At 40.9% G+C, this 15,731-nt stretch overlaps 1 protein-coding gene across 5 annotated transcripts in view; it reads right to left on the reverse strand.

Moving 5' to 3' along the window:
* The window catches only part of nin (ninein (GSK3B interacting protein)), a 149,149-nt gene that overhangs the window by 56,092 nt on the left and 77,326 nt on the right, over positions 1 to 15,731 (reverse strand). For all 5 annotated transcript variants that reach the window (XR_012098225.1, XM_073039827.1, XM_073039825.1 and 2 more), the window contains exons 5-11: positions 15,513 to 15,555; positions 14,161 to 14,351; positions 9,512 to 9,652; positions 5,673 to 5,840; positions 5,324 to 5,460; positions 3,473 to 3,613; positions 1,163 to 1,337 (exon numbers count right to left, since the gene is read on the reverse strand). Coding sequence is in view for 4 of the 5 variants with exons in the window: in XM_073039827.1 (XP_072895928.1) it covers positions 1,163 to 1,337; positions 3,473 to 3,613; positions 5,324 to 5,460; positions 5,673 to 5,840; positions 9,512 to 9,652; positions 14,161 to 14,351; positions 15,513 to 15,555 (996 nt within the window). In the remaining variant the exon portion in view is untranslated. The remainder of the gene's footprint in view (positions 1 to 1,162; positions 1,338 to 3,472; positions 3,614 to 5,323; positions 5,461 to 5,672; positions 5,841 to 9,511; positions 9,653 to 14,160; positions 14,352 to 15,512; positions 15,556 to 15,731) is intronic.

Here is a 15,731-nt window from a genome sequence, read left to right on the forward strand (position 1 = left end):
AGTATTTAAATTCAAAACTGAGAAATTATGATACATGATTGATTAAATGAATTTGATGTTCTTTTTATTGTAGATGAAATATATCATCAGTCAATGCTGACCATCAAACACCTGTTAACAATATTTTGTCCTCCCCACCCATATTCTATCAATTGCCTACACATGCCACATTGTGTAAGGTGTTTTTAATTTCTGCATACTCTAGTTAACAATGCATCACTCATACTCATGTTCTCAGTATTATTTATTATTATTACTATTATTATCATTTGTTTTTATTTGCACAGTTTTGCATAGTGATTGCTTGTCAGACTGTGTGTGGCTCTTCACTGATTCCCTTGCATTTCATTGTTCAACTCTGGGCACATGCAGGGAAATGAATCTCAGGGCAGTATATGATGACATATACTATACATACTTCAATAATAAATTTACTTTGAACTTTGAAGCATATGTGTGAAAATGCTTAGAGGCTCTTCATACCTCTTGTGAAAGATTACAGTCTTCTTTCTGGAGGTAGAACTCCTTCGCGTTCACACCCAGGCAGCACAGTAACGTGGCTGGCAGTTACTTCCTCACCTCTCCAATAACTCAGGCACAACCATGACCAACAGTGCTGCCTGTGTGGCGTTTCTAGCATTGGGACTTCTGGGTGCTTGTTTCCTCTCACATCACTAAGATGTGTAGATTGGTGGGCTAATTCATCACCTCAAATTAACCTTTGTGCGTTGGCTGGTAGAATGTGCGGGGCGGGGAATTAGATGGGAAAGTTGGGAGAATAAAACAGGACGAATGTAGAGTCAGTGTAAACTTCTGTTTGATGCTCAGCAATGTCCAGTGGGCTATTGCGATGTTATATGCCAGACTACAGAGAACGATGGGGAACACAATTTGAATGAACGATATAAAATTCTGAAATTACTACCAATGTTACTAGACTTTAGGGAGGCCAGGGTTTAAAGATGTCTCACAGAGGATAAAGATCTGCAGAATCTACTGTCTGCACATGAACAAAACAGAAACCTAACACAATGTTTCTCAGTTCCAGCAGTTGGCCTTAGCTATTTGGTGTGGCTGAAATGTAGTCCTTTGTAATACAACCCGAGAGGCAGAAATTCTAAAGTGTTTCTCTGAAAGAGGAATCATTACAAAAAAGCTTCACCTTTAGTGTTAGTGTAAGTCGGTCCCTGATGTATCCTTCCTCTGCTTTCACTTTTTCAACCTCTTTTTCAAGTTCTATTCTTTGCTTATTGGCCTGATGAAAAATCTGGTCCTTTTCTTTGGTTAGATCCGTCTTCAGAGCAGCGAGACGATTCTTGTATTCTTGCTCTAATTTACTGAGCAGACAAGAAGACAACAATACAAGTAAGTGCACTCTTTTTTTGTTTGAATTCAGGTGTTTCAGAATGCTAGAGTACTTTTAGACATTTGAAAAATGCACAGACCTATTTACACGCTGAACTTTGAAACTGGCTTCTCCCAGTAGCACTTTAAGAACTTTCCTGAGAGCTTTTGTTACATAAACACAAGAGATTCAGCAGATGCTGGAAATCCAGAGTAACACACACAAAATGCTGTTAGAACTCAGCGGCTTAGGCAGCATCTATGGAGAGGAATACTGTGCACAATTGACATTTCTTGCCAAGACTCTTCATCAGGACAAGAAGAAACTTTTGCTACATGCTGCTCCCAACAGACTTTTATTTTCCTCGCTCCCATGGATATGCAAAAAACAATATTGGAGGCATTTTGTAGAATATCATCTGATGGCCGATCAGAAAAATTGTAGTTTCCACTATTGATGGCAGATTTTCCATTTTCTTTATGCTTCTCAAAGGTCTAACACTAAATGGAAACCTTATGGAAACACTTTTACTCAAAATTAAAATTTAAAATTATTTCATAACTGATGTACTTTTTAAAATTAGGTAAAAAAAGCGATTTGAAAAGGATCTAGTGCCTTCCCGGCGAATATGATAAATGAACTGTTCTCCGGCTTCCAGCTGGGTACAAGTATCAATTTTAACCGATGTTTCATAGAAACATAGAAAACCTACAGCACAATTAGGCCCTTCGGCCCACAAAGTTGTGTCGAACATGTCCCTACCTTAGAAATTACTAGGCTTACCTATAGCCCTCTATTTTACTAAGCTCCATGTATCTATCCAAAAGCCTCTTAAAAGACCCTATTGTATCCGCCTTCACCACCGTTGCCGGCAGCCCATTCCATGCGCTCACCAATCTCTGAGTAAAAAACTTAACCCTGACATCTCCTCTGTACCTACTCCCCAGCACCTTAAACCTGTGTCCTCTTGTGGCAACCATTTCAGCCCTGGGAATAAAGCCTCTGACTATCCACATGATCAATGCCTCTCATCATCTTGTACACCTCTATCAGGTCACCTCTCATCCTCCGTCGCTCCAAGGAGAAAAGGCCAAGTTCACTCAACCTATTCTCTTAAGGCATGCTCCCCAATCCAGGCAACATCCCTGTAAATCTCCTCTGCACCCTTTCTATGGCTTCCACATCCTTCCTGCAGTGAGGCGACTAGAACTGAGCACAGTACTCCAAGTGGGGCCTGACCAGGGTCCTATATAGCTGCAACATTACCTCTCGGCTCCTAAATTCAATCCCACGATTGATGAATGCCAATACACCGCATACCTTCTTAACCACAGAGTCAACCTGTGCAGCAGCTTAGAGTGTCCTATGGACTCGGACCCCAAGATCCCTCTGATCCTCCACACTGTCAAGAGTCTTACCATTAATATTATATTCTGCCATCATATTTGACCTACCAATAATACTCTACCATCTTCATCAGGGATGATGCCTGGACAGGTCTAGTCCAGTGGTATTTGTTTGTACTGTTATTTCAATGGTTTCCTTTACCAGGCATTGCCATTGGTGCGACACAGTAGTTTTGTGCTGTCAAAGTGAATCCTTTGCCATTATGAATGCAATGTTCTGCTACTGCTGATTTCTCTGGGTAACCCAAACTACCGTGCTGTGCTTTTGGGGCCACCTGGTGAAGGAAGCCATTGAAATAAATCTAGAGGGAAAGAATTTTGGCAAAGACAAATGTTTCACTCTAAGTGGGAACTGGAATTTGATAGTAAGCAAGGTGGGACAGTGAAAACCTGACTGGATGAGGACTAACCAATCAGGAGGGACGGATGACGGGGGTATAAATACCACTGTTCTAGACATACCCAGGCATCATCCCTGATGATGAAGGCAGAGTTTGTCATTGAAATGTCGGTTATAATCAATATCTGTACCTGGCTGGAAGCCCGAGAAGAGCTCATTCAAAAAAACAACTTGTTTGCCGTAACTGAAATTATTATAAATCAAAGAGCATCATAGAATGGAAAGTTTAGAAGGTGATGCCATGCCATAATCCATTTATTATCTTGTTAGAGATTTTAATCCAGTATATTCATGTGACAGAGACATGAAGATGTCAAATACCGGAGATTGCATTCATTGAGGTGTTCGATAGCAGCATGGCGGTCGTCCACCTCTGAAGCCATTAGGTTTTTCAACTTCTCAGCCTTTTCTAAATCCGTTCGGAGTTTCTCTTTTTCTCTTAAAACTTGATCAACACGCTCCCTAAAAAAAGAAATAATTGCCAGTTGTTTATTAAAATGAGCTTGATTTTTGAACTTTGGCACAAAAATCATTTTACAGAAAGGAATAATGATTTCATGAAATTAATGGAGTTGTTTATACACGATATATTTCATTTTGCTATATTTAACAAAGAAATGTGTTTTACTGAGAAGAGTGATCACAGTCTCATTATTACATATTTGTTTATTTACAGTTGGATTTTGTGAACATGGTGCTTTGCTCACTTATAGGTCAGGAGACAGACATTCTGTGTAGGATTTCCCTGTATCTTGCATTACACAGCTCTGTTCAAATGACAATACAAAGTAGGACGAGTTTGCCGTAAACTATTACATAGTCAATAGGGAGAAATATCATATTGGCATACAAGGACATTTTCAAAGATTACAGAGATTGGGGCAGTAATTCTGCTTCCAGCTCTATGAATGTTGCCTCAGCTTTGAAGAATCAGATCAGATTAATATATTTATCAAATGTACATTGAAACATGCAGTGAAATTTGTCATTTGCATTAACAATCAACACACCTAAGGATGTGCTAGACGCAGCCCGCAAGTGTCGCCACACATTCCAGCACCATCGTGGCGTGCCCACGTTGCTCAGCAGAACGAACACACACACACACACACATCCCCCCCCACCCTCCAACCCCAGGACTGGACTCTTCATTCCCCGGAATTTGGCCATCAAACTCCAGAATACTAGGGTAATAAATTTAACCTTCTGACGTGCATGTAGACTATGGCATCCCTTTTGGGCAGTTACCCTTGTCCATCAAGATCGAAGAAACTAGAGGTTGAGAAAGTGTGGATGAATGAGTGAATTGCTGTCGTACTTTTTGTAGGTAGTACCTAGGACAGCCACAGGAAAGGGCAGATGGGTGCTTATGGTGGCAGCTATCAGTTAAATGCATTGCTGCATGATTTCAAGCTTTTTGGTTGTACTTGGAGTTGGCACATGTGCAAATGGAGTGCTTTGTCTAGTTAAGATTCTGATCAGTGGTGATTCTTCGGGTGGTTGAGGTCTTTGGCCTCCAGTGACTACACCTACCATTTTGTACTTCAGTGACTGCAGTCAATAAAGAGATTTCTCAGGACTTGGGCATTTGGAATTCACTGTCTGATTAGGTGAAGCAGAAATATCTCATTTAAAATATACTGCATCTACCTGGATGAGCAGTTGGTCTGGAGAAACTATCATTAGAGTTGGGAAATACGATCCAATTAAATTTTATTTGCTGGGACAAAAATAATGGGATGTGTAGTCTCCTTCTATGAACATTGAAGATAAATGACAGCTAACCCTGACCAACACATCACATCTCAAAACTAACTGCAGCAAGATCGGGGTGTACTGTCTCCCTGCACAGAATACTTACTGAATGTAACGCAAGAATATTCCTGGCAGTACACTTAGGCATAATCAGATACTCATAAATTGACATTGTTACTTGTTACTGTCTTAGCATTTTATCTGCCATTTCAAAATTATGGGCCAAAAAATAACTAATAAACTGTATAACTGCTTATCTCTCACATACATATCTAGAAGGCAAAAGCTCGATTACCCTAAAACAATGGGTTTACTGAGCTGCACATGAATTTGAAGAGGTGCAGACACACATTAAAATAAATCCCCACAGATTCTTTAATTCTATTGTTTGAACCAGAAAGGAAGCAATTGACTTACATTAAGTGTCTAATCTCATTTTTGAAGCTGGCCAGAACAGCTCGGTGGATTCCGCTCTTTGTTATCAGAAGCTCGTTCTCCAAAGCCAGGGTAAGTTCTGACAGATTGACCTTCCCATACAGAGCAAAATCCAAGGTCTGTAAACAATGATCATTTATGTTAACTGCCATGCAGTAATGTAGTTGCCTCTACCACTACACCAGGCAATGCATTCCAGGTAATCACATCCCTCACATCCTGTTCATGCACAACCACCACTGGTGAGGTATTTGCAACATTCAAAGGAAAACAGAAACAAGTGAAGATATCTCGGCATGGCCTTCACGCAGAAAAAGATGGCTGCCCGTACCTTTAGAACTTCGAGGCCATTTTCAATTCCTTCATTTTGCCAGGCATCCAAGATCTGATCTGCTGAGGTGTATCCTGTCCCATCATCCAAACACGAAAATAGACGAAGACCAATAGTACTGGTCATGGCAGAGGGGGTAGCAGTGCGCCGTCCACTCTCATCGAAAGGCTTGCACGTGAACAGAGGGAGAAAATTATACAACGACACGGCATCTGATGTGAACTTGAATTGGTGACAAAGCATGCCTTCTTGGATTGCCTATGGGCAGGCAAGCTCTTACTCAATAAATCATAGATTCGGGCTCATTTATAATATTGATCCACGTGCATCACTTACTTAAGTTTTTTCAAAATTATTAGCAAATTCTGTTGTCCAAACTATACCTGAACACCAGAATCAGTCCTCATCGTTCTGGCATTTTATCTGTCATTTCAAATTTATGGGCCAAAAATAACTAACTTATAATTTGTATTACTACATATCTCCCATATACCTTCCCTTATCCTATCACTTTATCAATTAAATAAGATTTGCAGTTTTGTCTCTTGGTGGAGAAGTAGGTAATCCTGTTCAATTGTAAGGATTCCTCTCTCAGACGGAAATGAGTTTCTAATGCCTCAGATCCATCCTCATTTCATGGGGAACTGGATGGTGCATGCATGTGTGTTTTGTGATTTTCCTGTGCAGGCTCAGTTGCTATGTAAATTCAAGGCACAGATTAATGGAATTTGAAGACAGTCAAGTTAGTCTGGGAAGGCAGAGTTGAGGATTGGGATCTGAATGTTACGGTGAGTACAAAGCACCAAATGGTCTAGTTCTTTTTCTTTACTTGTGCACATAGCTTTTGGATTACCTTCTGGTTTGTGTGACTATGCTTACCTGTAGTCGTCCACACAACTTCAGGTTTAACGTGCTGTACTTAGAGCATAGAACAGTACAGCACAGGAACATGCTCTTCAGCCCACAATATTGTGCCAAACCAGCTAAAGAGAAATTTTTAAAAACCCAAAAACTAATCCCTCTTACATACACAATGTCCATCCATATCCCTCTATCTTCCACATATTCACATGCCTTTCTAAATGTCTCTTAAAAGCCTGTAATGTAGTTGCCTCTACCACCACAGCAGGCAGTGCATTCCAGGTAATCACATCCCTCACATCCTGTTTGAACCTAGCCCCTTTCACCTTCAATGTGTGCCCTCTGGTATTAGATATTTCTATCCTGGGAAAAAGATACTCCCTGTCCTCTGTATCTATGCCTCTCTCTAACAGATCTGCCCTCAGACACCGCTGCTTCAAAGAAAACAACCCAGGTTTATCCAGCCTCTCATGATAGCAGACACCCTCTGAACCAGACAGCATCCTGGTAAGCCTCTTCTGCACCCTCTCCAAAGCCTCAACATCCCTCTCATAGTGGAGTGACCAGAACTGTGTGCAAAACTCCAGAGGTGGCCTAAGCAGAGTTTATAAAGTTGCAACATAATCTCTTGACTTTCAAACTCAATGCCTTGACTAATAAAAGCAAGCGTTCCAAAGCAGCATAACTTTAAGAAATGCCCTATTTGTGCATGAATTGTTGGGATCATGTACTCTAAGGTTACATGAGTCACCCAGATCAAATGAACTGCACCCTAGGGTTTTGAAGGATGTAGCGGAAAAGATTGTGGAGAACTAGTAATGATCTTTCAAAAATCATGGGACTCAGGCATGGTGCCAGAGGACTAGAAAATCGCTTTTAAGAAAGGAGGAAGGCAGCAGAAAGGAGATTATAGACCAGTTAGCCTGACCTCAGTAGTTAGGAAGATGTTGGAGTCAATTGTCAAGGATAAAGTTATTGAGTACTTGGTGACACAGGACAAGATAGGGCAAAGTCAGCAAGCATGGTTTCCTTAAGGGAAACTCTTGCTTGACCAACCTAATGGAATTTTTTGAGTAGATTACAAATAGGATAGATAAAAGGGATACAGTGGATGTTGTACAGTTGGACTTACAGAAGGCCTTTGACAAGGCGCCACACACGAAGCTGCTTACCAAGTTAAGAGCTCATGGTATTATGGGAAAGTTACTGGCATGGTTAGAGCATATGGCTGATTGGCAGAGGCAGCGAGTGGGAATAAAAGGATCCTTTCCAGGTCGGCTGCCAGCGACTAGTGGTGTTCCGCAGGAGTCGGTGTTGAGACCACTTCTTTTTATGCTGTTTATCAATGATTTAGATGATGTAATAGATGGCCTGGTTGCCAAGTTTGCAGATGATATAAAGATTGGTGGAGGGGTAGGTAGTGTTAAGGAAACAGGTAGGCTGCAGAAGGACTTAGACAGATTAGGAGAATAGGCAGGAGAGTAGCAAATGAAATACAATATTGGAAAATGCATGGTCCGCATTTTGGCAGTAGAAATAAATGTGCAGATTATTTTCTAAATGGGAAGAAAATACAAACATCTGAGATGCAAAGGGTCTTGGGATTCCTTGTGCAGAACAACCTAAAGGTTGGCTTGCAGATTGAGTTGGTGGTGAGGAAAACAAATGCAATGTTAACATTCATTTCAAGAGGTCTAGAATGTAACAGTAGGGATGTGATGCTGAGGCTTTATAAAGCACTGGTGAGGCCTCACCTTGAGTATTGTGAACAGTTTTGGGCCCCACATCTAAGAAAAGATGTGCTGGCATTGGAGAGGGTTCAGAGGAGGTTCACAAGGATGATTCTGGAAACGAAAGGTGTTCTCATACTACGAACGTCTGGGTCCATACTTGCTGGAATTTAGAAGGATGAAGTGGGATCTCATTGAAACCTTTCAAATGTTGAAAGGCCTAGACAGAGTAGATGCGGAAAGGATGTTTCACATGGTGGGGGAGTCTACGGCAGGAGGACACAACCTCAGGATAGATGGGCATCCATTTAAGAGAAATTTCTTTAGCCAGAGGGTGGTCAACTTGTGGAATTCATTACCACAAGAGAGTTGTGGAGGCCAGGTGTATTTAAGGCAGAGATTAATAGGTTCCTCATTGGACATCAAAGATTACAGAATGAAAACCGGGGAGGGGATAAAAGGATCAGCCATGACTGTCTGGTGGAGCAAACTCAATGGCCAAATGACTTAATTCTGCTCCTATGTCTTATGGTCTTATTATCATGATTTTTAATTGAACAACTTTAGGATACAATATTGAGCTTTAGGTTTACTGCAGCACACAGCTTGAGTGTACAGTTTGATGTTCTATGATATGAACCATGTGTATAATCAGATTTTGAATTCCTAGGCCACCACCTGATACAGTGCATCTAATTTGATAGTAGGAAATATCCAGATTCTTGCATGCTAATTGTAATTGCTGCTTTTAATATTTATCAGCAACTAATGTGGGGTCTGGAATTTGGGCAAGAAATTGATGGGTTTGATCCTTCAAGCAAAGGTATATTCTGGAGAGAGGAATGTTGTCCACTGCTTGTATTGATGCAAATATTCTGCCAATACCTGAAGAAAAGAATATAACAGAAAAACAGAGACATACTTGTATCTTTACCTACCACTTGCTTAACTTTGGAACATGCAATGCAGAATCAATAGCATCATTACAGAAAAAAAGAGGAATCATTGGCAATCATAATTTTAGTGAAATGCCTGCCAATATTTTGGTAAAATTATCAGCACTGAAGAAAACTTTTGAAAAGCTTGATGGAATTACTTTCTGCCAATCTCAATGGACGGAAACTGCAGAATGAACGAGGAGATGATTTTTGTTCTGCTATTTTATATAAAAATAAAGGTTAGAAGTATACTTCAGCATATTGTAGTGAAGCCTGTAGAATAGCACATCATTGTTTGTAGATCCATTACCTGCAAGGAATGATGTCTCTTTAATTGCCTATAAGGAGTAGAAGCAGAAGGTGGTGCTGATTTTTTTAAGATTCCATGAAGAAAATCCTCAAGACGCATTAATCCATCTTCGTCTAGGTTTTGAAATATGTCATCCAGGACCTATTATAAAGAAGTGAGCACTGAAAATCAAATATTAGCATGAACATTAAAACACCCACAGACTCTGCAAACACATAAGACACAGGAGCAGAATTAGGCCATCTGGCCCATCGTCTGCTCTGCCATTCAATCATGGCCGATCCTTTTTTTCTCCTCCTCTTTGAAAATTGAAAACAATTGTTTTCAAGGTATTCTGTAATTTCTAATCTAGTATATTCTCACAAAATTACAGCATCTGATTTTTAGATGTTATATGTGCCCATCTTAGAACTTCCATCAATACAATTGTGAATTTTCATCAGATTGTGCATTTCCTGCCAGTTAATGCTAATGTAGACGTTCTCTGATCATAAATTGGATCAATTGTTCTTGGCAACCTTTACAACAGCTCTTGGGAGCAGATATTAAATTATAACATTATATCATAGGAGCTTTATTGCAGTAGCAAGATCATCCACAGACACTGCAAAATACTTAGCTGTTACTTAGACTGAACATTCATCAGAACACAGCCCCAGACAAAAAGCCCAACTGCAGAGTAATGGAGGAATTGTTCCTGAAAGCTTTGATGTATCATAAAGAACTGCCTCAAAAGAATCAATAACAATTTAAACTCTGCTTGGGAATTTACATCTAGGAGGGTGAGTCTTGAAAAAATTACATATTCCAAATGTAATAGTGCCTTTTCTAACTATGGGGTAACATAAGCACTGATGCACCATTGAATGTGTGAAATGAATGTATTTGACTTCTACTTGCGACCATAAAGCGGAAACTAATAAATTCAATGCTGAAGCCCTGTGCTTACAAACAAACTCATGTGAATGTATATTAATGGGACAACTTCATGGATGGCATTCCTTTCAAATGAATGATAAGAAGAAGAGTTCATGTTGGAACCTAATCCATAGAAAGTGCATAGGTCTTTTAAGAAACAAAATATCTTCATATATCAATGTTATCCTGAAAAGGCAGCATGCTAAATGGTCAGTGTAAGCAGTAAAATATGGTACATCTTTCCAAGCAATATTTATACAAACCACTAGGGGGAGCCAACACCCCTAAGCCAAAAAGAACATTAAGAGGAGAAAATTTAAAGTGCATCATTACTCAGTTGGGAAGGATCTGCCAATACTGTTCTTTGTTTAATTATCTCTGTTTGAATAGGTGAAGCAAATTTAACCTAAGCTGTTTGATAGATTGTTCCAAAAAAAATTTACCCAATACATTAAGCTTGGCCAAATTTCTCAATATGTCAGAAGCAATCTGATTCTAATCCTGGCATCAAGTAGCAGAACGCTGCCCACAATCAGTGATACTCAGATCCATTACCCTCACCAAGTCCCGCAAGTGATCAGAAACTGAACTGGATGAGTCACAAGGCGCCGTTGAGAGTCTGGGTAAGTGACTCACCTCCTGATAACCATCTTCAATCATCTACAAAGCACAATTCAGGAACATGATGGCATACTCTAAATGTCTCTCTAAGTGCATGTAGATCTGTCAACATGCTGACTTGCTTCTCTCTTTGATTTTTAGCTCTTATGGATGTTTGCTGTGGCAAGAGGCTACTGTGGGAGGCGAGGGAGGAGAGTGCTGTGCCTCTGGCAATGATCTTTGCATAAGGTTGGAGGGTTGCGGATGTTGTTCCCTTATTCAAGAAAGGGAGTAGAGATGGCCCAGGAAATTACAGAAAGTGAGTTCTACTTCAGTGGTTGGTAAGTTGATGGAGAAGGTCCTGAGAGGCAGGATTTATAAACATTTGGAGAGGCATAATATGATTAGGAATAGTCAGCATGGCTTTGTCAAAGACAGGTCATGTCTTACGAGCCTGATTGAATTTTTTGAGGATGTGACTAAACACATTGATGAAGGTAGAGCCGTAGTTGTACTGTATATGGATTTCAGTAAGTCATTTGATAAGGTACCCCCATGCAAGGCTTGTTGAGAAAGTAAGGAAGCTTGGGATCCAAGGGGACCTTGCTTTGTGGATCCAGAATTGGCTTGCTCACAGAAGGCAAAGTGTGGTTGTAGACGGGATCATATTCTGCATGGAGGTTAGTGACCAGTGGTTCTGGGACCCCTTCTCTTCATGATTTTTGTAGATGACCTGTATGAGGAAGTGGAGGGATGGGTTAGTAAATTTGCTGATGATGCAAAGGTTGGGGGTGTTGTGGATAGCATGGAGGGCTTTCAGAGTTACAACAGGACATCGATAGGATGCAAAACTGGGCTGAGAAGTGGCAGATGGAGTTCAACCCATTTAAGTGTGAGGTGGTTCATTTTGGTAGGTCAAATATGATGCCAGAATATAGCATTAATGGTAAGACTCTTGGCAGTGTGGAGGATCAGAGGGATCTTGGGGTCCGTGTCCAGAGGACACTCAAAGCTGCTGCACAGGTTGACTCTGTGGTTAAGAGGGCATACAGTGCATTGGCCTTCATCAACTGTGGGATTGAGTTTAAGAGCCGAGAGATAAGGTTACAGCTATATAGGACCCTGGTTAGGCCCCACTTGGAGTACTGTGCTCAGTTTTGGTCGCCTCACTACAGGAAGGATGTGGAAGCCATAGAAAGGGTGCAGAGGAGATTTACAAGGATGTTGCCTGGATTGGGGAGCATGCCTTATGAGAATAGGCATATAACCATATATGGTTATATGGTTAATAGGTTGAGTGAACTCAGCCTTTTCTCCTTGGAGCGGCAGAGGACGAGAGGTGACCTGATAGAGGTGTATAAGATGATGACAGGCATTGATCGTGTGGATAGTCAGAGGTTTTTTCCCAGGGTTGAAATGGCTAACATGATAGGGCACAGTTTTAAGGTTCTTGGAAGAAGGTACGGAGGAGATGTCAAGGAACATTTTTTAATGCTGAGAGTGGTGAGAGCGTGGAATGGGCTGCCAGCGATGGTGGTGGAGGCTGATACAATAGATCTTCTAAGAGACTCCTGGATAGGTACATGGAGCTTAGAAAAATAGAGGGTTATGGGCAACATCAGGTAATTTCTAAGTTAGTACATGTTCAGCACAGCATTGTGTGTTGAAGGGCATGTATTGTATTGTAGGATTTCTGTGTTTCTAGGAGAGGCCAGCATTTGTCATTGAGATGTTGAGGACAAGTGTGTTCCATTACCATCGTACTGATTGTTGCTTTTCTCGAGGCAATTCCAATGCAGTGAAGAAGCAAAGGCAATGAAAAAGGAAGACACATTTCCCGGTGAAGACACTGTGCAGGTATTAAACTACACAGCCGACACATAAAAACTTGTCTCGTTTTTATCATTTTACAGCATAGAAACAGGCTCTTCGGTCCACTGTATCATCAAGTACCATTTACACTAATCCTTCACTAGTGCCATTTTAATTTCCAACATTCTCATCAACCTCTCTGCCCCCCAATCCACCTACACACTAGGATATACTGACAGTGGCCTGTTAACGTCCCAAACTACAGCATATCTTTGGGATATGGGAGCAAAAAGGAAACCTAGAGAAAATACCTTTGGCTTCAGGGAAAAGAGCAAGCTCCACATACAGGACTGAACGCAGGCCACCTCATCTCCACTAGCTCTACATTTGTACGGAATCTGCCTGAACTGAATGAAAGCAGCTCTCTAGGGACAGTGTATTAACGTGAGGCGGTACATCACTTCAATTGTGCAACAAACTGATTTGTACGAATGGGGGGGAGGGGGAAGAGATTAAGAGAGGTTAGCTTTATTTGTCACATGTACATGGAAACATGCAGTGAAATGCGTTTTTTTTTTACATCAATCCAGATCAGTGAAAATTGTGTTGGGGCAGCCTGCAAGTGTTGCCATGCTTCCTGTGCCAATGTAGCATGCCCACAACGTACCGGCCTTAACCCACACGTCTTTGGAATGTGGGAGAAAGCTGGACGATCTAGAGGAAACACACATGGTCAGAGGGAAACAGGCGGCAGTGGGAATTGAACAGTACCTGGTGATCTTTAACAGTGTTACACCAGTCACTATGCTACCGCGTTGCCCTTAAGGTATCACACTGCTGCTTTTAAACAAACCCAGTGCCTCATTTATAGTGGCAAATATAGAATCCTTCTCAGCATAAAGAGAGTTGAGAAGGCACATAGTTTTGCAGTGTGAGTTCACACTCACCTCCAACGTGCTGCCGGAGATGCATTACTAAATAAATAGTAATTTTCTGTTGAGCAAAAGGAAAATGAAGGGGATATGTAGGGTATTGCCAATACTGGTGTGTTGCAAGACTAACTTGCCACTTATAATTTCAAGTTCCACACAATGTGACTTTGGGACAAAAACTGCCTCCCTGATTGTTCCCAGAGCTGAGTCATCAGGAAAATTGGATACACCTTCAGCTCCAAGCGAATTCCTCCAGAATTTGCAAGTGGCTGATGATCATATTACACGGGTATCAGGCTGTCTGCTAGACATGACTTCTTGTTCTGTCTACACCGAATATGGACTGCTGTTCACAGATTAGTTAGAAATGATGTTAAAAGTCATCACCTCTGCATCTACATTCTGAAGCCCACATTGATCACATATGGAAATCAACTCTTTGCTGCTCAGGTAACTGTCTTTGGTGACTCCAAGCTCTTCAGAAACCGTTTGAAGTCGTTCTTCAATCCATTTGGGACCAGCACCAAACACACACTGAGAAGTAGTCACGTCATCTGGGTTCCAAAATCCCAACTGACCTGGAAAACATGTTCACAATGTTTACAGTGGCTTGCGAAAAGGCAGAGTTGATCAGTGGACATTACTCTAAACCAAAATAACCATGAATGAAGGTGAGAGAAACTTGAAATCAAATTTACTACTCAGATCAAATTCTTCATTGCATTTACTATTTTAATAGTTGATATTTACTGCCATTGTGAATAGCAGAAAATTCCCTCATTTGATGCAGTATCTTCTCTTGTGTTCTTCATCAGCTTCTACACACCATACATATGCAGACCACAGCCACTGCTACAACCTGGATATGGAGATATCAGCTGTCTCCAATGAACACTGGCCATTCTTTATATTGAGTACGTCAATGCTACACTGAACATTTCTCAAGTGAATATGATTAGTCTCAGGGGAGTTAATATTCTGGTGGAATGGGTATTTGGTTGTTTCAGAACTTGAGATCAAAGGCAGGCACATCTCACTTATTTATGACATTGCTCAATTGCTCCAAGGGCTTCGCTTCTGTAGCCACACTTAGCAACAGTGCCCATCCTTCCAGTCTGAATGAGTTTATCAACTTCACCTTTGGAAAAGCTACTTGCACTACGGTCAACTTTGCAAAATTCTCTCTACAAACATATGGGTGACTGGGGTCTAACAGACAAGTTGGTCAATAGCCTGATATCCTGAGACACACAATATCATACCTCACAGACAACATACCAACTCCATCTGGCCCATCAAACAGAAAGCAAATCAAGGGTGGAGTAAAGGCAGAATGGAGTAGCCTTGGGAGTCCTGAACACTTATTCCAGACTATATGAAATCTCTTGGCATTAAGTCGCACGCAGCTATGGAAACCCCTTTCTGATTACAACCTAATGTGCATTTCCATCTGATGAATCAGCACTCATCCGCATTGAATAGCACTTGGAAGAACCAGAGAAGGCAATACAGGCAGAGAATGTAGTCAATGTCTTTCGCCAAGCATCACCACTGATTGAACTATCCAAGCCCTTAACCATGTGGCTGGCGTTCCAACTCCGCAGCAAATAATGAGCAAACTAACAGAGAGAACCAACCTACCCCGCATCAACCTTACTAACGTACTTGTCGCAGATGAGTAAGAAATAATGCCTTTCAGTTGTTGAAGAATATTTTCTGAGTTTGTTGATCACTCTTACCTTCAGCTTCGTATTCTTCCCTTTCAGTGGAAGCTTTCCAGTTCTAAATACAGAAACAAACCAGTTTGTTTTAAGCATTAACCAGAAATATATCCGCTATACATGTGGAACACAGTACTTTTCACAAGCTCTCAAAGTGCCATAACCAATGTAGAACAAACTTTAAATATTTTTTTATTTTTATATAATACTTTATAATTGTTGAAAGTTGTTTTTTGT

This window comes from Hemitrygon akajei, chromosome 3 (assembly GCF_048418815.1).
Source record: "Hemitrygon akajei chromosome 3, sHemAka1.3, whole genome shotgun sequence".
Lineage (NCBI taxonomy): Eukaryota > Metazoa > Chordata > Chondrichthyes > Myliobatiformes > Dasyatidae > Hemitrygon > Hemitrygon akajei.